Raw genomic sequence first — 22,554 nt, forward strand, 5'->3', positions numbered from 1 at the left:
ACATGACACCTTCTTACTTCTCCTATTTGATCTGTGCACCCTCCATCTTATTTTACCGACCCAAACAAGTTTCCAACTCTCAAAAGGCTGACACAAGCAGATGTAGCTAGGGGATAGCCAGCCGAGCCCCTCTGCCTTCAGCATCATCAATAAGCCTTCAGACAAATTCCAGGAGTACAAAACCTTTGTTAGTGGGGAAAATGTAAGAGGCAGAAAACCCAGTTAGCTTTTGAGATCCCAGGCTGATTACTGTAAAGCAAGCCGTATGGTTGTAGCCATATCGGTCCCAGGATATTAGAGAGACAAGATGGGTAAAGGAATATTTTTTATTGGACCAATTTCTGTTGGTAAGAGACACAAGCTTTTGAGCTTCCACAGAGCTCTTCTTCTGGTCTGGTCTACTCTCAGAGACAACTGGGACTAGCTGACACTGGGGGGGGGAGGGGGGTACACTGTGAAGGTGGGAAAGCCGCCCCACGTGTTGGCTCTGGGAGGAACCTTCCAGCCCCACCTCCATGGGCCACGGCAGCCAATCTGCTGGCTCCTGAGGGGTTGGGGCCACAGAAGCATGGAGCACGTGAGTCTGGGCTGGGCGGGGCCCAGCCCAGGGAGAGTCACAGCACCACAGCGTCTCCCCGGAGCTTGCACGCCCTCATGGACACATCAGCAGGGGAAACATGGGATACGGGAGCCTGCTGCCAGTGCCTTCCCCAGCGCCCCCCACCCTGCACCTGGCCTGGGGACGCTGCACTGTCCTCTCCAGAGTTACCTGGAGGGGGGATGCACTATCCTTCTCCTGCTGTGCCTCACCCTCAGCTCGCTCGGTCCCTCTCCCTGGCAGCCAGGCCCATGGGAAGCAGAAGGGGTAGGATGGAGCTGCTTTCATGCCACCTGAGGCCAGCTTACATCCACCTAACTCTGTGAGTGTCTACACTAAAACGTTGCTCCTGATGACGTAACTCGTCCGCTACGTTGACTTAATAACTGCACCTCCACAGAGAGGCACAGTGCTTAGGTCGATGCAGTGAAAGCACAGACACTGCGTTACTTACGTCAACTTTAGTGGCCTCCAAGAGGTGTCCCACAATGCCCCATTGTGACTGCTTCAGTCACTATTTTGAACTCCACTGTGCACCGGCCAGGTACGCAGGTACATGCACCTCCTCTTTTAAAGCCCCACGAATTTTAAATTCCATTTTCTGTTTGCTCGGCATGGAGAGCTCACCTAGCAACTGCCCAGCTAACCATGCCGGCTCCGCGCAGCAAACGCGCTCCTGCCTGGAGTACACAGGAAGTGAGGGATCTCCTGAGTCTGTGGAAACACAGCGCCAATCCAGCCATAGAAACATCGATATTTATGAGCAGATCACTAGGGGCACGGGGAAGAAGGGCTACAACAGGGACATGCAGCAATGCTGCGTGAAAATAAGGCACTGCAGCAGACATACCTGAAGGCAAGGAAGGCAAAGAGTCGCTCTGGAGCGGAGCCACTGACACACCACTTCTACAAGGAGCTGCGTGCCATCCTTGGGGGAGACCCCACCACCACCGCCAAGAGCCCCGTGGATACTTTGGGAAATCAAAGGCCCCCCGCAGTGCACAGTGAGGTATTGGACGAGGAGGAGAAATATGGGGGACAGATGACTGGGGATTCAGTGGCGTGGCAAGCCAGGACCTCTTTCTGACACCGGAGCAGTTGAGCCGGTCCCTACTATCCAGCACTGGTGAGCCTGATGCAGGGAAGGAACCTCTGGTAAGTATGCCATTTGATTTGCTATTGCAGAGACCCATCTGTTCATTTACTATTTTTTTAATCAGGCTAGAAGAGGTAGTGAAACAACCAATAGAGGCAGAGTTCCTCTCTGCTTCCCATTCCCCTGTACAGCTAGGGCAGAGGGGGCCCTGAGGAACAGTTTGTTTACATGCACTGGGATGTCCTGTGAATCCTGCACAGAGAACTCGAGGAAACTTTCCTGGAGGGAGTCTGCGATCCTCAGCCGAAGGCTTCTGGGGAGGGCTGCCTTATTTCTTCTACCCCGGCAGGATGCTTTCCCACACCAGTAAGCAAATACTTCAGCAGGCACTATTGCATCGAGGAGCGGCGCCAGGGTTTTTGCCGCCCTAGGCGGCAGCGCTCCTCCTGTGAGCATTCGGCGGCGGGGGTCCTTCCACTCTGCGTCTTTGGGGCACTTCGATGGCGGGTCCCTGAGTGAGTGAAGGTCCTGTGGAAATTCGACGGCGGGTCCTTCACTCGCTCAGAGACCCGCCATTGAAGTGCCCCAAAGACGCAGAGCAGAAGGCCCCCCGCTGCCGAATTTCCACTGAGGGTGGCAAAATGCCACCCCCCAAATCCTGCCACCCTAGGCGACAGCGTAGGGTCACCTAGTGGAAGCGCCGGCCCTGATTGCAGCACACAGGCTAGTAGCATACGGACCCGGTCTGCAGCTAGAGGCTTGCAGGACCTCTTCCCTGACAACCTCTGTTACGCTCAAGAGTGAGACAGCTAAAATCTTCCAACTCCAAATTGATTCCCGACTGATGGGTAGCAATCTGGTGTGGCCAGTTTCCATACAGCGATCGCCACTTTCTTCTCCACTGTGAACGTGGCTCTCATTTAATGTTGCTGCGCTGGAGGGCTGGGGACACAATTCCATGAACGTGGCCTTGAGCATCTGAAAGCTTTGCAGTCACTGCTCATCATCCCAAACCAGTGCTTGTTTCTTGGGCCCAGAACCAGCGCTCCACCATCTGGCAACTGCTCGGTGAATGCCAAGAACCACCTTGAATTGTTTCTTTCTTTGTCCGTCAGCAAGGCAGCCTGCAAGGCATTGTCCTATCCCTCGCAGCTCCTCTGGCGGCTCTGAAAATACTGAAGGATCAGGCGCATTGTGTTCATAATGGTCAGCACAATGCTGAAGGGCAGTGCAGGATCCATGCATCTCACAGAAATGGTGGATGTGCAGGTTTGGGAGGCTTTTGAAAAGAGGCGTGAAACATTGTGGGATGCAGATATAAGGGATGGAGAAAACTCTTATCATGGGATATTGAAACCATATTACCAGTCATCCCTGCACAACTCGATTGCCCTATGAGGCTTTGCAAACCCTTCCCAAAACACTCTGCCCCACATGGTGGCACATTGCATAGTGGGATAGCGACCCATGATGCACTGCTCTCAGCATCGATGCAAGTGCCGCTAGAGTGGACACACACACCCCGACACAAGGAGCATAGTGTGGACATACAAAAGCAATTTAATTACTGCGGTGGCTGTACCTCAAAGTAATTTTGGTCAATTTAATTTTGTAGTGTAGACATGCCCTCAAGATGGAACAGACGATCCATTCAAGGAGAAGAGGCTTGCTAACACCCTTCCAGTCATAGCGAGAACTAAGACTCCCTATGACTGGAGGGGTGGTAACGGGCCTTGAATGGTCCCCTTGAAATATGTGTTAACTCCTTATACTAAACAATCTGTTCCACCTTGTATTTAGCTGTAACACTGAGTATGTTTTCCAGACGTGAAGAAGAGCTCTGTGTATGCTTGAAAGCTTGTTTCTCTCATTAACAGAAGCTGGTCCAATACAAGATGCTACCTCACCCACCATGTCTCTCTACTGGCAAGCAGTTTAAAATAAAGATGTCTTCTCACTTGTAAACTGAACCAGTTTGATGTGAACTGCAGAGAAGATGAATATGGAACCCCATGATATCATTTATATAGTCTGGACTTTTCGACTGCAACGGCACTTAAAACAGCAGCGTTCGTTTCCAACACCGAGCAGTATAAAACAATGGATAAGGACACCTAGCATTCGGGGCAACAATGGACCAGATTCATGGGAGAAATGGGAGTCTGAGTGATGGATGCATATAGAATTTTTCATGCTACAGGGAAACATACTGACAAAAGGAAAAATATGTTATATTAGCAAAGCGTTTACACTGCCGTCATCCGCATGATACTAATCGCCTGCTATACAATGTCTTGGAGCAAAATTGGTAGTGACAGAATGTTACCACTATTATTGTTCCTACACAAAGTGAGTTGTCTGTTCTAAGTCCAGTTTCTAATGGACAGGGGCCCACATCATAAGAACCGCCACAATAATTGACACTAATTGGAGATCTCGTTGGGAGCATCAGAGAAATCCAGGGCAGAACTCCTCTGTCGCCACTTCGATGCGGCTTGCTTCAGTGCAGGGATAAGGCACATTGGCCAGGTATGGCATGGGAGAAACCTGCACTGCCATTGCTTGTGCTTTACCTGGTTCTGCAGAGGACACCAGCCCACAGGGCTGTCAGTCCAGAATCCTTCAGGAACACTAAGTTCATGTAAGTCTTGTATTCAGTTTAATTCTACTCAGATGTACTCTAAGGTACAGTGCCAACATGGGCAAGTCACAACTCACCAAGATACCCCGGTGTTTTTTTCTGTAGTGCAGTGACTGGGCAGTCCTTGTGAGCCAACAGTAGCTGTTTAAGTTGAGCAACTTCATTCCTCAGTAGTGTAACTTCATTCTGAGGTAAAGAAAACAACATTTATAGGGATCATGAGTGTTCGGAATAATATCCCTTAGCAATGGCAGAATACGAACATGTAGACTCTTCAAAGTTTACCACCACAAATTAACACCTTAATAAAAAGTTGTGTGTGTGTGTGAGTGAGTGTGCATACAAAACATGCTTTGCAAGGTTCTCCTCTTACAGACCTGTACCTTACCGAGAAATCCCAAGTTCCAGATGTAAATTAGTCTGTATGCTACCACCTGCTACCACCACCAATGGAAGAAATGCTAACAATAAGAGTCAATGCAATATTTTGTTGACCCTGATGGAAAGCTAAAAATTCAAGTGGCATCTTTCTGAAGGCCAAAAAATCTTTCTAAGATGACCATTAATGAGGACTGACCATGAGCAGCTATACAGAGTGAAACCATATCAGGAATGTCTGTTCTTTGGTATATCAAGGGCAACACTGGCAACAAAACAGGACCCTAAGGCCCACCTCAAGTTGTTCATAACACGACAGCCACTCTTACCTTTAATATGGAGGAGTCTGTAGGTGTCAGCCTGTTATATATTTGGGTGGAGGCTGCTCAGACCTATATCTATCCATCTAAAGTACCTACTATGGCTCCCATTTAATAGGTGGTGAACTGAGATACAGAGAGACTAAGTGACGTGCCCAAGGTCACAACAGAAAGTCTGTAGCAGAGGAGGAAATTGACTCCAGGTCCAAGGTTTGCACAGAAACCAATAAGCCATCCTTCCTTTCTGTCACCTCCCCACGATTAAGGTGCAAGCAGTGATCCATTCTGAAGCCAATTCCATCCCTTTCTCATCCCTTTCAACACCAAAACAAAAAATGTTCATGCTTTCAAAAACTTCAGGTTAACTCTCAGCCATTAGTTGAAAATTTTTCCCCCTGAAAATTTCAGAGAGCATGTTTGTAATTGAAATTTGAGATGTGTTTAACATTTGTCCCCCTGTATCTGGAAAACCGAGTCAACTGCACTTTGAACTTGGCTAGGAAAACAGCTTCTACAATTACCTTGTGACAAGTATGACACTGGCAGACCAGGTCATGTCAGAGTGTATTCAGGCCAATTCACTTATGTATTAGTATAGATCAAAGCGATTGTTAAATGTATATGTGTTTTGGGTGTTTAAACTTCATAAAACTAATGGGATGTTAAGTGCATTGTTTTCTCTCATCTGTATCCTGTTATGATGCAACATCAAACATTTAAATTGTAAATACCGCTGTAACTAAATAACTCATCAGACATCAAAGAAGCCTTGTGGAATGCTAATGAAGGACTATCAGAAAAAGTGCTAATTACAAAGCAAATGGCCATTGTGTGTGATGACTGGAGGTCTGAGACTCAAAGTGCATTCCTTACTCGCTGTCATCAAAGGAAAAGCCCACTGGGAAGAGAGACTGACCGCTTGCTTTCTGTGAGAAGAAGCTATAAGAAGGGATTCAAAGAAAGTTCCTGCATCTTTGGACTCTGACAAGGAAGTGTACCAGATATAAAGCAGAAATCCCTAGAGCCAAACTAGGTACCCTGGAAAGACTTTTGGGAAACTGGCAGTTTACTATATCATAGAATCATAGAATATCAGGGTTGGAAAGGACCTCAGGAGGTCTTCTAGTCCAACCCCCTGCTCAAAGCAGGACCAATCCCCAAACAGATTTTTACCCCAGTTCCCTAAATGGCCCCCTCAAGGACTGAACTCACAACCCTGGGTTTAGCAGGCCAATGCTCAAACCACTGAGCTATCCCTCCCCTCCATTCCCTGCCACCATTCGGAGTTACAAACTGTGATTCACCTGGACAGATATTTTACCTGCTTTAATCTCTCAATAACTCATTTTTTTTCTTAGCTAATAAACCTTTAGTTAATTTACTATTGGTTGCAAGTGCCAGGATTGTCTTTGGTGTAAGATCCAGAGTACCAGTTGATCTGGGGTAAGTGGCTGGTCTCCTGGAACTGGAGCAACCTGATCTGGTGTGATTTTTGGTGTAAGTGACCATTATCACAAAGTTCCGTTGGTCGGGGTGGTAAGATAGTCCGGAGAGTCTAAGTTGGTCTGTGACTCCATGGCAAGACTGGTATAGTGATCCAGGAGTTCACGTTTGTTACTGGTTTGGTGAAATCCAATTATAGAACACACCACCAGCTTGGGGTATCTGTCCTGGTTCTGACAGGCTGCATTCACAGTTGTGAGCCACTCCAGACAGCGTGCCAAAGAGAATGAAGCTATCGTAATTAGTGCTATTGAAGCACACTGCATGAGTCACTGAAAACCAGAGGGGGAAACAGCCCACGCCGGACGTGAGTTCAGTCTTCAGAATCCTTTCCGTCCTTCGCCTGTCTGCTGAGAGCATTAATAAGGGGACTAATTGCGATGGGAAGGGAATGACGCATAGTTCTGCTTGGCACAGCAGGAGAGAAGCTGTCAGGGAGCTAGTTAGAGCTCCCCGATTTTCAAGGAGAATCTGAATTGCCCTGGGCCTCAGCTGCAGCTCCCTCTTTGCTTGCCTGTGGTTCCAGTCCCAAGCGGCAGAGAACAGAGCAAAAGCCAGTTAGGCTGACTTTGTGCCAGTTGACAGCTCTTCCCAAGCTGGGGGAGTTTTCAGTTAGGATACAGCAGCTTCCTGGTGCCTTTGCACTGTTGCAGCACCTATCTTCTGTGGCTGGAGCAGCTAAATGTTCCGGGGTGCAGTCTTGAGAGGATGAGTGGTAGGGCACAATGCCAGATTCTCCCTTACTCCCTTCAACCTTTTCAGGGCAAGACCGGGTGCGCAGCTCTTATGTATTGTATGCAGCGGAGGGGGTTGGAAATGGGGATATGAAATTCCACCTGCTCCTTTTCTTACCCCTTTGGATTATCCAGGACTTGATGGTCCTTTACAAATACTGGTTTCCATTGCCAGAGGCACATACACAAGCCTTTGCGAATCAAGCACAGAAAAAATAAACACGTTACAAAAAACCCTGCACCATTCCTAGCCACCTGATTCTGGTTTCTCACAGACTAAAGACCACCACCAGCACACACAGTGCCTCTGCACCACGGTAAAAACGTCCTCCTTGGAGTGAAGGCCGCAGTGCAGCCAAGCAGATGGGCTTGGCCTCCATGGTTCCATACTCACACTCAGCTGGATATTCTGTGTCGTGAGCTCCTCTGCTTTCTTTTCCAGAGAAGACACCCACAGCTTGCGTTTCTGACGGCAACGAGAGGCTGCGGCACGGTTCCGCTCCAGGAAACGCTGCCTGCGCTCATCCGGGTCTTCATCCATCGTGCGTCTCCGCCGGCCACCGGTGCTAGGTGTGGGCTGAGCAGGGGAAACCTGGAGTTAGGACAGAAGGAAGAGAATTACTGAACCAAAACACACACTTGATTAAACCAGACAGTTATCCACACTGATTGTACTAAGTCCAGAGCAAATTCCAATTGACTTGGAGAGTCAGGATGTAGGATCTGTCAGCTGCTGACTCTGAAACTAAAAAACGCTCTGTTTTTCTAGAGCAGCTTCCAGTGTTCTCAAGGTACTTTACAGACATTAATGAATTAGGTCCAAACAGATTTGTTGAGACTTAATCTCTCTTTCCCTGTCTGTAGAATAAGTGACTTGCTTAGGGTAACACTGGGAGTCTCTGATGGAGACCCAGCTTCCCTGATTCTCAGTCCTGCACCTTATCCTTCCTCCCAAGCACCGAATCTTGTGACATGTGTTGATCGATGGGCAATATGTACTAGATGCGCAATGAAGTTTCAGTTCTGAGCTACTATCTCAGTGTCAGCATCATTTGAATATTTTTAACATACTGTGGAGATCTCCAGTCAAGTGGTGGATATTAGAATATTATGGGTTTTGGAGAGGAACCAGACGGTATTTCTTGCAGTGGATTAAATATGCTCACTTTTCTAGCAAGACTACAGTTTAAATCCCACCTCAGGTCATTAAGTGGAAGGAAGTTGATTGGCCTCAGTCTGATTTTCAGTAGATATTTGTCCATATCACAAAGTCACTACCGCAATTTGCAAGGACAGAAGCCTCAAGAGTAGAACCGCAGGGAGGGTGAGAGGGTGAGGAGCGGAGTTAGTATCATGGATGAGCAGGAGGCAATGCTGATTGGAACTGTGGCCAGGGAGGAGCTGTGAGGGAGAAGCCTGTAGAGCACATCTGGTTTAATCCTTATTTCCACCAGCACTAGAATTCAGCCCCTAGCATCTGCCTCAGTCAAAAAAATTAAGACTATTCAGCTTCTTATTGTTGGAATTTACCACAGGTTACAATGTGAGAGGGAAACAACTCAACAGAGCCATCTTTACTGATACACACAACACTACTGCAAGGGAATACGGGCTTTTGTGTAACACAGCCAATCTTCAGCTGTGTTCCAACATCGTTGTACAAAGTCTTACAGGCACTTAAGAGTGGATTCTGTAACACTGTAATCTCCTGCTGTATTCTGAGGGAACAAAGGAAAAACCAACAAGGACAAATCACCCCAGACTCAGTCCTTCCAGCACAACTGCATCGGCTCTGTAATTATACAGCCACAATGTGAGAGCCCAGTTACACTTCACTACTCACTGTCAGACAGCATATGGATATTAAACTTTTGGAAGCCTGTCTAACTGATGGAGCAGGTGGCAATTCTGATGGAGGGCTGGCATTTGGTTAGCTGGCAGGAGCAAGTGGGGTTGATTGCCTAAAAGGGGAGTGTTTAACCCTAGCAATTAAAAAGGAGAGGACAGCAAAACACTTTCTAAACTCCAGAACATATCAAGTAACTGCGCCTGTTGCCTAAGTCTAACTTGGACTGTTTGACAGAGATGGTAACAGAAACTACAAAAAGGAGTGTTTCACACACATTAAATCCCAACCCCCCCAAACCCCACCTCAAAACCCCACAGCTTTGCACACTGGAAAGCATATAGGTCTGAGCAGAGAGTGACAGATTCATGAGGTTATTCCCCACCCTTTCCTAACAGACTAGAAGTACCAGTATCTTTGCTTCCTCCATCATCACTTTAAGCCAGGGGTTCTCAAACTGGGGGTTATAAAAATATAATATAATATATGGAGATATACCTATCTCATAGAGCTGGAAGGGACCCCGAAAGGTCATCGAGTCCAGCCCCCTGCCTTCACTAGCCGGACCAAGTACTGATTTTGCCCCAGATCCCTAAGACGCCCCCTCAAGGATTGAACTCACCCTCCAGGGGTCATGAGGTTATTACATGGGGGGTCGTGAGCTGTCAGTCTCCACCCCAAACCCTGCTTTGCCTTCAGCATTTATAATGATGTTAAATATACAAAAGTATGTTTTAATTTATAAGGGGGGGGTCACCCTCAGAGGCTTGCTATGTGAAAGGGGTCACCAGTACAAACGTTTGAGAACCACTGCTTTAAGCCGTCATAGCTTTGAAGATTAAGAAGGAGCAGACCTGTGGCTGAGCTGGAGAAGGTGCATCGGGGTGCTGGAGAAGTATCTGACCCTGCTCTGGACGTGAGGTCACCATCGTACTTGCTGACCCCACAACCATGCTGCTGCCATTCAGTGAGGAAGAAACCTGGTGCGTCAGGCTGGCCTTCAGTCTCTGTAAAATGAGAGAACAGAACTGTCAATGGGGTTCTCCATTCGCCTCGGAGACACAGGCCCTAACATAACTTATTCTTCGCTCTTTTCAAAGGATGAGTCAAATCCAGCCAAAAGCTGTTATCATCTGGCAGGTGTTGGGTGGCCCACGTGAAGATAGATGGTGGTTCTCAATCCAGTTCAGAACAGACAGGTGTCCACATCACAAAATCACTACAGCAACTGGCACTCATCAGCTCCCCAGCTGGCAGTCTCTGCAGAAGGACAATGGACCAAATGGACTGTGGAGACTGAACAGCCTTCAGATGCTAAGAGGTGGGTCTGACACATGGGGAGGGACACAGAAGGGACAAGTTTGCACAGCTTTGTTAAGAGAGGTCTTCACTAACACAATCACTAACCCAGGTGAAAAGAGACTGAAGCATGAGCATATTGTTACACACATATAACAGAGTTTAAGAATTCTTACCCTCCTATCCCCCACAATGCTCTAGTTCAGGGGTGGGCAAACTACGGCCTGCAGGCCAGATCCGGCCCCTCAGGGCTTTGGATCCGGCCCACAGGATGGCCTCCTGTGGCGCTGTGGGCCCCGCGCCGCTCTCAGAAGCGGCCGGTACCACGGGCAGAGGGCTCCGTGCGTTGCCACACGGAGGACGGGGAACCACAGCCAATGCAAGCTTCGGGGGAGGTACCTGGAGGTGCAGCAAGGGCAGCGCACGCGGAGCTCTCCTTCCCCCCTCCCCCAGGGGCCACAGCGCTTCTTGGAGCGGCGCGGGGCCGGGGACAGGGCAGGCATGCAAGGAGCCCGCCCTGGCCCCGGTGCACACCGCTGCCATCCTGGAGCTGCTTTAGGTAAGCAGTGCCAGGCCGGAGCCCGAATCCCTCCTGCACCCCACCCCCAAACTCCCTGCCCTAAGCTCCCTGCCTGCACCTCGCAACCCTCCTGCACCCCAACTCCCTTCCTTGAGCCCCCCACACACACCGCACCCCTCCTCTGCCCCAATCTCTTGCCCTGAGCCCCTTCCTGCACACCGCACCCCCTCCCACACCTCGCACTCCAACCCCCTGCCCTACATACAATTTCCCCACCCAGATGTGGCCCTCGGCCCAAAACGTTTGCCCACCCCTGCTCTAGTTTCAGCTCAGTGCATGAATGCAGAATGAATCTTTGCAAACGCCCAGCTAGTGTGGAATTGTAGTAGCGGTTACTGTAAGCACCAAGGTCACTGCAGCAATGGAGCGCATAATAATGTGGAAGCCCTGACTGCAAACAAGTCCACGCTGATATTATGTCAGCAAGACAAACGTGCTTTCACCGTCTTTGTATCCAAACTTACTTTTCCCTCCGCCTCATCCCTACTTTCCTTCTTCCTCTTGTGTGCACCTAGCACTTGTGCTGTAAGAGCCGGGGAAGCGGAGAAAGAAATTCCTTCATAAATCTACAGTTGGAAGAGCATCCCACTGAAAACCATTATTAGAGTCCTCTGCCAGATCACTACAGCACAGCCGCTCCCCTCTTGGCTCTCTCCTCCCTCCCCCCATCTCCACCCCATCTGTCATCCTGGAACAGGAATCCACTCCTTTACAACGTGTCCCATATTTAAGATCGGATCAGGAATCTTTGTCTTGACATTGATATGTAAGGGCCATATAACTGGCAGTGCTGGGTGATTTAATGAAGAACAGCCTGATACTTTTTTATATATTTATAACACCTGCTCTTAGTGTTCCTACAGTGCTTTTACTGCTGCAAAGGATTTCAGGGGGGAGCGGTCTAAGCTCACTAATTTGGGCGTATCTATTCAAGAGCTTTTGGTGTCTCTTTAGAAGGATGAGAGGGCCATAAGTATAGAGATTCTAAACACACTCTTTTCTGGAGGGTCTAACCGAGATTAAGTGAAGGCTTTTACGACAATTCTATGAATATATCCCCCAAAGCAATCTTCCCTGGCACAGGTCAACAGGCATCTCTCGATGTTCTGGAACTCACCATTTTAGCCTCAGAGTGTATTGGAAGGCCTGATGGTGAAATGGAACCACTGCTGTTGATGGGTGGACCAGGAATACCCGGAATGTTGGGCACCATGGACACTGGCCTAGCCAGCTACATGTAGAGAAAAGAGCACACACATTTTGACGTCATTGCTACTGGAAGCATCCCGCATGAAATGGCATCATAATAATCATTTGACAAAGCACCTTTAATGCAGACAGCCTAGAGCGTTTGACAAACTTTAGAACTATGGCCATGGGGATTGTTTCGTCAATCACTCAAAGGTGGGCAGTCACCTTCGTGGTGGCCACAGCTGCTATTTAAGAGAACACAGCAACGGCAACCAACAGCTGAGGACAGAAAGCGAAATATACTGTACTAGGTGGCAAAATATCGTGAAAGGTCTCCTTCATTTCCCTCACACCCAGAAAACCTCTACACCACAGGGTGCAGTGCTGCCAGGTGGCCGTTAGAGGAATGTGAAAACTGGGACATCTGGGTTCTAAGTCCAGTTCTACCATGGACTTCCAGCAACATCCTGGTTAAGTTTTAGCTTCCCCATCTGTAACACAGGCATATTTGACTGGCTTACCTAAAAGGGGGAAATGGGGCTTTAGTTCTGTTTTATAAGACACACTGAAATACTCTGATGAAAGGTGCTAGGAGCATGAGTTATACTTCAAGAAAATACAGAGATGTCCTAAATGCCAAACTCTTAGCATACTGGCCATTCAGATGTGCATCCCCCCCCCCATCCCCACCGGTGGATTGCAACTTCAGCAGTCCTACTACCTGAGGCACTAGTTTATTGGAATTACCCACTCAGAACACAAAATACCCGCCCAGCAGGAGACACAGGATTTGCATAGCCTGACTCACTCAACACACACAAGCCCACCAGAAGGTATATTTATTTGTGAATTTTGTATCCTGAAAACTTCTCCTTAGGCTGAAGTAAAACCTGCAGTGTTAAATATAAATTACCATTTCGCACACTGCCCAGGCTCGGGCGGTTTTCCTGGCCTGCAAAGACTAACATGTTCTCTGTAAGCTCGAATGGTTTCAATTGAGGCATTCCGTTCCAAATGCAACCAACTAATCAGGGATCCTGCAGTTCCCAGTCCTGGATCGATGGTGTGAGCCATCTGCCCAGACCAGACTTTATTTTTCAGCCTTATATCCCTCTAGTGTGACTGGCGTGTTATTATTACCTTGCTAGCATCAGCCCTTGCCCACTTCCACGTCAGGCTTATCTCACACAGAGGGGTAGATGTATTTTAATTTTGCAAATGAAAGCGTCGGCATATGTTGGGCAGGAGAAAAGCTGTCCCCTTCTTTACCACAGAGAATGTGCTGGAAGTTTCTCTTACCGATATAACAGAAGGCATCTGTACAGGAGGGCCAGGGAGGACAGGCATGGTCTGTCCGTTCGCAAGGTGCATGACAAGTGGGAGGGAGCCCGTGGGAGACCTGGAGAAACATAATTCAAGCTCACATATGTCAATTCAAGTTTATACTGTACAGACAAGACTAAGTAGCCCCCACCCAACCCCACCAAGATACAGGCGATTTCTAGCCTGGTCTAGACTAGGATTTAAGGCATTATGGTAGCTAACACAGGCTAACTTACATGTTTTAGAAGTCTAGCATAATCAAAGTGCTAAATTGGTCGAATTAAAGCCTACTTTACCGTGTGTTAAAGCATACATTGCCTTCTCTACATGAGATTCTTAGAATGTATTAACTGACATGTGCTAACATCACATTTTGGGTATCCAGGCAAAGTTGTCTAACAACCATTTGTTGGTTGGTGCTGGCAGGACATGCTGATGGAAGAATTACGGCTCTCCTTCTTTAACTCCTCTATGTAAGCTTGCTGGCCTGCTTGCCAAAAAGCATAAGGCTGCTAAAGCACAAAGACCAGATGCCTCTAAGAAGGGATGTTGGACTTTAATAAGCTGGACTCATCTGAACAGAGGGTGAGGATAACCAAATATTACACATTGAGCTCTCTGTTTTAGGAGAAGGAAGAAGTAGTCCACCTGAGTTCTCCCTGTGCCAGTGCAAACAGAAGCTCTGCTCCAAAACACACAGCAAAGCAAATAGTACCAATGCTGGGATTCAGTCATAGTTTTCAGGGGAGCAATGTAACACTCACCAGGACACGTAAATGTGCCCTTGATGCTCTGCTGTAGCTGCTGGGCTATTCAGGGGAGTCCTGCTGCTGCTTTGGGGCCCTCTACTGGCATATGCACAGATGCACGAGGCAGGCTGGGGTACTAGATCAACTGTTCCTACATACTGATAAATTTCTGGCTAGAGAGATGCATTAATACAGCCCTCATGGCAGAATGAGGTTGTGCATTAATTTGACTTTCATTTAAAAACACTGCTAACCCTCAGAGAAAACATTCTAAACAGACGGCTGTGTCTGCAGAACGCCTGAAACAATAGATCTGAGAAACATGAAGAGCTCCATTCATTGCCAAGGGGTGTTTACGCTGAAGCCTAATTACGACAGTTAAAAATGCCAACAACCTTTCCCCCTGCTGTTCATCTTGCAGAAACACCCAGCTAAAGTCCTTATCCAGCTTCTGAATGCAGTGACAAATAAGGGATGGGGGCAGCCTACCTCAATGTAGAGTGCACTACTATTTAAGAGTGATGACTTGCAGTGATATCCTCTCTCTCCCCCGACCCCACCATTTGAAAAGTCCCTGTCCAAAGAGCGTGGGAGAGGGAAGAAAGAGCTGCTTCTGAACTTACATGGTCAAGACAGTGGTTTCCTTGCATTTTCCCCTATTTTTTATTAAGGGAGAGTCTCCTATTTCTCCCCTGCTCGTGACAGCATAAGATGGAGGCGGAGAGAACAGCTAGGAGAGGAAGAACAGGGCTGGTGCTGAGCCGGCATCTGGGCAGTGGGGAGAAAATCCGCTGCTACCATGCCTTCTTCCTAGCCCCGATGAGAGGGATGATGAGTCGCTGCTGGCTAAGCTAAGAACATTATACTGTGGGGTCCGTGCTGAGGTAATGGCGAGATGGGGTGGGAGTGAAAGTCAGAGGGGGTAAACTGGGCCAGATTGAAGTTCATACCTTTACCGACTAGGGGTGGGACTTTCAAAGCCACGTAGGGAATCTGGATATTCAATTCTCATAGAAACTGGGTATCCAGATCCTTCAGGTTACTTTGAAAATCCCAGTCCAAAAGTTTAGCTACAGAAAGTTCATACCCTGCCCTCATTCCCAGTCCCATTGACATCCCTACAAGTTCCACTACAGGCCTAACTTTGTAGCTTCAATACATGGACTGTCCTGATTTTGTTTCTCTGTTTCTCCAAGCAGGGCAATGCTCTGGTGCCTCAACTCCAGAAGACAGCATTACACCTGAGCTTGAGTCTAGTTTATGGAAAACAAACACAATACACTCTCAAAACACAAAGACAATCACTTAACCCTTAAGGTGCCTGGAGACAGGATTTAGACCTTTCCGTCAGGAAGTCTGGACTGATGGTGCCATGGGGTCAAAACAAACACACACACAAATATGAATTGGCAGCCAAAAAAATGGCCTTGTTAATGCAAAGACCCAGATCCAAAGAGGGTAATTAGAAAGAAGTAACAACCATGGCACAACAGAAGCATCCTGACACCAAAGAACAGCGAGAGGGCTAAATATACCTCTCCTGAAGGCCCATTGTAATGTATTTCCTGGATCATTTAGGCGCCTTCCTTTTATATATAGGGTTGAAACTATCCCACAATGCAATGTGCTCATAACCACTTCACTGAATGCTCTTGAGCCTAGATTACTCCAGGGGCAAGAAGAGCAGGTCATTAGGTTATCTGAAAACAAATAGCTACAGAAGCAAAACCTGACTTTGAAGGAGGCCAACAGGTTGTAGAGGTTTCACTTCAGAAGCAACAGCTGTCTTGGAAAATCCCCAAAACATTAAAGATTCAACCACTTTGCAGTTTTATCTAAGTCTTATCCTTTTAATCGGGTAGCAAAGGCAACTCACGCTCCTCTGGCAAAATGAATCTGTGAAAGTACAGTTCTGAAGGCCTTAGCTGGGCAAGCCTCCTATATTACATGCAGTGAAGGCATTGCCAGTGGAAGGATATCAGGATTGGACTGTTTTCTTTCCCTGGGGTTGCCCTAGTTTAATTTATGTTATAACTAGTTCTCATGACAGCATTTACAGTTAGGCCCTGAAACACATGGAACTACAGTGGAAGTTGCACATAGCTCAGTGCTTTTGACAATCAGGTAACATTTATGCGCTTAAATACAGACTTAAAAAGCCTGACTTTATACACCACATTTTTAAAATCTCGGTCCAAGTCTTAGCATCTTTCTTACCCAAGCTGTCTGTTGGAAGGTGGAGCCTGGGTGATGACAGAGGTCGGGGAGGGGAGAGTGGGATGTAGCGGGTCATATCCCAAATGTAGTGGCAGTGACCCTGGACGCATGATGGTGGGAGTAGGAGTAGAAATTATAACAGGCTTTGAAGTGATCTCCTAAAGAGAATCAACAAACAAAAATAAGGACAGATACTTTATCAGCCTCATCATAATAATATACCCTTCTCTCACATCTTTCTTCTGAGAACCTGAGTGATTTAGAAACATTAAACCAACTTTCACAACACCCCAATAGGGAAATGGACACAGAGTGGGGAAGGGACTTAGCCAAGGTTACAGAGATTCAGTGACAGAGCCGGGAATAGAACCCCAAAGTCCCAACCCCCAGAGTCCTGCAGAAATTGTTAGACACTCCACCTCCTCTAAAAACTAGTGGCTCCAGCCCAAGTTGGAATAGGTACAAAGCGTAATTATGCAACCAGCAGTTTTGCCACCTATATTATTCTATAGGTGCATGTTCTGGGCCACTACAACAATCCTCAGAGCACAGTGGCCCCGTCCCTATAAAAACTGCTTTATTTATTCAGAGATTTTTCTCATCCAACGAAACCTGTGAGGGATCCCAGTCCTCGAACCTGGGCCCACAGGTCCCCAGGCAGAATTCAGACCACAACTGCCACCCACCAGCTCACCTGAGTAACTAGTGAAGGATCCTGAGAAGGGCTAGCCTGCCCCCAAAGCTCCCCTATTGGCTAAGGAGTACTATATGAACCAGGAAGTTGTCCGAGCAACTAGAGAAATCCTTGGCTGGTGCCACTGCGGACCCCTCCAGCTTACCTGACTCCTGAGCCCTGCATTTCTGCCTGCTCCCAGTTCCTGTTCCCTGCTTGCTCCTGGTTCCTGTCTTCCCATCCCAGACCCCTGTCTGCTCCCAGTTCCTGCAGTCCTGTCCTATTCCAGGCCCCTGCTCCTCTGCCTTATGCCCAACGCTGTCTCTGGCTCAGACCCCTGGCCTGGCACTTGACTGTCTCCAATTCTGACCTTCAGCTTGGTAGCTGACTCCATTTCCAGCTCTGACCTTCGGCTTGGTAGCGGTTTCTGTCTTTGGTTTTGACCCTCAGCTCTGACCATTAGGCATAGCTCCTGCTCTGACCACGAGGCTTGATCGCCCACACCCCAGTGACTGCAAAAACTGCTCAGATTTACCCCGGTCAGTATGATGCCAGCCTCCCCATGAATGTGACTTCCCTCTTTTTAAAAAAAAAAAAAAAAAGGTAGCAGTTCATTATTGGAATCTGTGTGGAAACTTAAGAATGACAATCCGTTTTAATGTAAAATCAGTTCTTCGCTTTCCTGCTTAAGGAGGGGAACAGAACCTTCAACTCAACCCTTGGCAGTTAAGTGAAGAAAGAACTTATTCTATTGTAGTTAGAATCAGTTCTCCTGGTGAAAGAGGTAAATTACAGCAAGTGGGAATGGCCCAGGAAACCTACCTTCTCTTTGATCTGTGGGGATTGTGGGCTGGATACAGGACTGTCTGGAGGAGAAGAATCCACCTCAACTGGCTCCTCCTCTTTTATTTTGACGTCTGGGGTTGAGGGCAGAGACATGTCCAGAGGTCCAGCATTCTAATGGGAAAATATTAACACATTAAAATGAAAGTTATTTCATACCACTAATGAAACACACAACTAGTTTCCAGGGCCACTGCACCTAGGAGCATTTACCAAAGGCTTTTTTTATTATTTGCATTACAGTGGCACGTCGAAACCATAGCCCTGGACCAGGGCCCCATGGTGGTAGGTGCTGTACAAACAAAAAACAAAACCCAGACATTCCCTGGGCCAGAAGGCCAGTGCTTTGTGGTTCCTCAGTAACACATACACATGGAATTCTTTCTATTGGTAAAAAGGCTCCGCTAAGCAGAACAGGTAACAAAGCAAATGCCTGCAAGTTACAGAAGGCACTTTCATTCACAGAAGAGCTGTAAAGCATTGTATAAATCAGTCTCAATTATTTTATTACCCAATCATCAAAAGCAAACAAAGAGTCATGCAAGTTATTAAATACCTATGAGCACCCCATTAAAATAAAACCTAACCATATGCCTGAACCTGGCAACTCGCCACCAGAGTTTTCAAGGGCACTACATGCCCCATTTTAACAAGTTAGCAATGATTTCTTAGCTCCCCCAGACTCTGCCCAGAAGAAGGGTGAGGCAAATGCACTCATGACAGCATGAAGGAACTGCCTGGTTGGTGGCACATACAGGCAAACAACAGAAACAGACCTGTCAAGGGACAGGGGCGTTTTTGTGTACAGTGCAGATTTCTAAAGCAAGAGTGGGCAAACTACAGCCCGGGGGCCGCATCCAGCCCTTCAGACGTTTTAATCTGGCCCTCGAGCTCCCGCTGGGGAGCAGAGTCTGGGGCTTGCCCCGCTCCACGTGTGCTGTAGCTCTGCGTGGCTCCCGGAAGCAGTGGCATGTCCCTGCTCCAGCTCCTATGCAAAGGGGAAGCCACGGCCAACAGGAGCTGCAGGGGCAGCACCGGTGGATGGGGCAGCATGCAGAGCCGCCTGGCCGCACCTCCGCGTAGGAGCCGGAGGGGGAACATGCCACTGGCTTCCAGGAGCTGCTTGAGGTAAGCGCTGGCTGGAGCCTGCACCCCTGACCCCCTTCCATGCCCCAACCCCCTGCCCCAGCCCTGATCCCTCTTCCGCCCTCCGAACCCCTTGGTCCCACCCCAGAGCACTGTCCTGCACCCCAAGCCCCTCATCCCCAACCCCACCCCCAGCCAGAGCTCTCACCCCCCCCCACCCTAACCCCCAATTTCATGAGCATTCATGGCCCGCCATACGATTTCCATACCCAGATGTGGCCCTTGGGCCAAAAAGTTTGCCCACCCCTGTTCTAATGGCAAGAGACACTCAGCCTGTGGCTCCAGAGTTGGATGTGGCTCCGTCACTACCCCAGCTCTTTTGGCGTTCATGGATCCCATAAAGGCCAGGGACATCAGGAGTTCTTATGTGAGGCTGCAGGGGAGAGCTGAGCAGCCAAGCCTCTGCAGCAGGCACCAAGGAAGAGGAAAAGAGAGAGAAGATGTGTCTGAGGGGCAAAAAGCCACGTCACCGGGGTGACACTAACACTGTGGGACACTGTATCATTGTGGGACACTGTATCATTGTGGGATGGGGAGTTGAAACAGAGTCAAAATAGGCATCTATGGCTCTTCTCCCTGATGAGCCATCTCTCTAGTTGAATGGCATTGCCCTAGAGTGCCCCTGTTATAGCCGAGTTATGCAGCAGCCTTGCCTTCAGTCCATGAAGTAACCATTTACTTGCCCTCTTAAGCAGGGACGTTTCACTGTTAAATCACAGAAGAGACGGGATTAAAATTCAGGAAAGTTTCAAACCACTTAAAACGCCTCCGGGGGAGCCCCCCCATGCCAATGTTTTTAATTATCACGCACATGCTGGTGTCCAGGCCACCCTTGGAACAGCAGGACAAAACAAAACAGCGGTAACTGGGCTCAACTTAGTCAAGTGTTCAAAGCATCTCACAAATGCATCTCTAGCCAGGCTCACTGAGTGACAAACCATCTGGGTCTGAGCTCTAGTGTGCACAGGGCCCTTCTAGGAGGGATCATTCTTTTCCTACGCCTGAAGCCAGCCCATGCTTTGATGCTGGATAATGCTGGAAATATCTTGACTGCAGTCGTATTAAAAAAAAAAAAAAAGGCAAAACACTCATAAGTCTAAGAATCCTAACTATAGCTATTAGGCAGCACAGGATATGGGTGGTCGTACATATAAAACGACTGGCTAGACTGTGGGTTGCTCACCCATTTATACACAAAACCACAAAATCTAGCTACCCTCAAAGAATATTAAAGTTCTGGGCTGTAGCTAATGAAAGGCAGGGAATTCAGAATTAAGCACGACCATGCCACCTCACTGTGCCTAGGCCTGCAGCACATGCAGGATGTAAGATCAACAAATGTTTGAAAGACACCTGGTACTCAATGAGCGAGTGAATGACAAAATTTTCCACTTTAACTCTGAATTTGTTATAGTTGAACAGATTTATGCAGCCGTGTTTCTGAACAGAGCTGCCAATTGCACATGTATGTACAAATACCAATTTCATAAATGTTAAAGCCAGTCTAAAAAATACCAATGCAGTTGTACAATATGCATCTGCTGCTATTCAGTGGTGGAAGGGTTGGAAAGAATCGCTTAAGTTGCTTGACATCTTGCTGTCTTCTAGACCTATAAACGCTTACCCTGTCATGAAACCACCTCTCTATTTGTATGCAGCACGCACACAACTCAAGAAGTACACAACAAAATCTTGGCTTCTTTCCTATCCTTTGGAGACAGGAAAGGCAGAACATGGTCAAAAAGGATATTTCCACAACCATGCCTTTACGACATGGCTCTGGGAATTGCTCTTTAATGATCTTGAAATCAATGAAGAGATGCCCAGTGGGCTTTGGATCAGAGCCTACATGGTTAACAGGGTATTGGTACTTCTCAGGCATTCTTTTGCCAGGACATGCGAGATCAGATATTGTGGGTAGTGACTTAAAAAAAAAAAGGGGGGGGGCGGGAGGGGCAGGGACGACGATGACAAAAAGCTGTAGTAACAAAAGGTTATTAAAATCAGACCTAACTGGGACTCAGACTGTAGCACAGCCAAAGTCACACAAGTTACTAAATAAAGTATGTGATTGAGCATTTTAAATCTATGAGACAACAACACTTAGTTATCCTACAACATATGCCTTTCATCAGAACAGCATAATTCCCCCTTCAGCCCCTACAATCTGTGAATGTTTCAGTTTTATTGGAATGGTAGTTTCTGCCTCTTGCCTTTTTCTCATCATCCTCTGTGGCTTTCTTAAACTCGTGCTCAAAGGAACTGGCCAATTCATTGAAGAGCCCCACCTCCTCACAGTTCTTCAAAAAACGGGTTGGAGTCGGAGTCTGATCTGTTCAGATTGCAACACAAAAAACAAAAGAATCAAAGTCAGGTCACAGGATTAATTTTAACTACTCTATTCCTCTCACAGGACAAGACAAACCAGGAATATTTCCTCCCAATACACACCTAACATTTAGATTCAGTTGTGTTATTTTAGGAAGCTTGGATGTTCTTCCTCTAGGATTTTTCTTTGTGTTCACAAAGCAAGCAACAATACTTTCCTGTTAATTTTGTCCTTTTGGCAAATACTATGGCAGTAACATAAATAACATATTTCAAATTGTATTGAGATCACTACAACTGAAAACAATGTGTTGTAGCACCTTCCTTATTTAAAAACAGGGCCTACCCTGGCATCGGTGCAACTCTGAGACTGGTACGTGTTGCTGAATTGGTGCTGCAGGGAAGCAGAATGTTTTGTGCATGTCCCTCAAGATAGTAAATTTAAAAAAAATAACAGTCAGAAGAAGCAGAAATTCCTCGTGGTATTGTGATTTTTAAAGTAACTGCCCTGGCACTGACTTGTAGGGTGACCAGATGTCCCGATTTTATAGGGACAGTCCCCATTTTGGGGTCTTTTTCTTAAATAGGCTCCTATTACCCCCCACCCCCTGTCCTGATTTTTCACATCTGCTGTCTGGTCACCCTACTGACTTGCTGTGTGAACTTGAGCAAGTCACTAACCCTCTGTGTGTGTTAGTTTCTCCATCTGTAAAATAGGGATGATACCCAGCTCACAGGAATTGCTGAAGATTAATTAGCATGCACAAAGTTATTCTGAAATCCTTGGCATGGAAGGCCATATAGAAGTGCAAATTACCACCACCAGCACCTTACTTCACTATAAGAATCTCTCTGCAAGACTGAAATGGCCAGTTTGGTACAATCTTAATATAGCTGACCACGGGCCATGGAGCCACAATTCAACTTGTAACTGAAGCTCAGTCTACACAGCAGAAAGTCTCCTGATTATCCAGAACTGCTCACCCAGCCAGTTTCATTTTTGCTTGTGATTTTAGTCAGTACTCCAGTTATTAACAGGAGCCCAGCACTAGCATATTATTCTGTTTGACTCGATCAAGCAGAAAATTG

At 47.4% G+C, this 22,554-nt stretch overlaps 1 protein-coding gene across 10 annotated transcripts in view; it reads right to left on the reverse strand.

Annotated features, from left to right (window-relative positions):
• LOC101942323 (cyclic AMP-dependent transcription factor ATF-7) overlaps window positions 1–22,554 on the reverse strand; it is a 118,017-nt gene that overhangs the window by 15,389 nt on the left and 80,074 nt on the right. For all 10 annotated transcript variants that reach the window (XM_024109881.3, XM_065575938.1, XM_008173287.4 and 7 more), the window contains 8 exons: window positions 21,351–21,469; window positions 17,971–18,105; window positions 16,476–16,633; window positions 13,486–13,585; window positions 12,113–12,226; window positions 9,971–10,123; window positions 7,665–7,862; window positions 4,413–4,521 (listed from right to left, as the gene is read on the reverse strand). In XM_024109881.3, the coding sequence (XP_023965649.2) occupies window positions 4,413–4,521; window positions 7,665–7,862; window positions 9,971–10,123; window positions 12,113–12,226; window positions 13,486–13,585; window positions 16,476–16,633; window positions 17,971–18,105; window positions 21,351–21,469 (1,086 nt within the window). The remainder of the gene's footprint in view (window positions 1–4,412; window positions 4,522–7,664; window positions 7,863–9,970; window positions 10,124–12,112; window positions 12,227–13,485; window positions 13,586–16,475; window positions 16,634–17,970; window positions 18,106–21,350; window positions 21,470–22,554) is intronic.

This window comes from Chrysemys picta, chromosome 22, assembly GCF_011386835.1.
Source record: "Chrysemys picta bellii isolate R12L10 chromosome 22, ASM1138683v2, whole genome shotgun sequence".
Lineage (NCBI taxonomy): Eukaryota > Metazoa > Chordata > Testudines > Emydidae > Chrysemys > Chrysemys picta.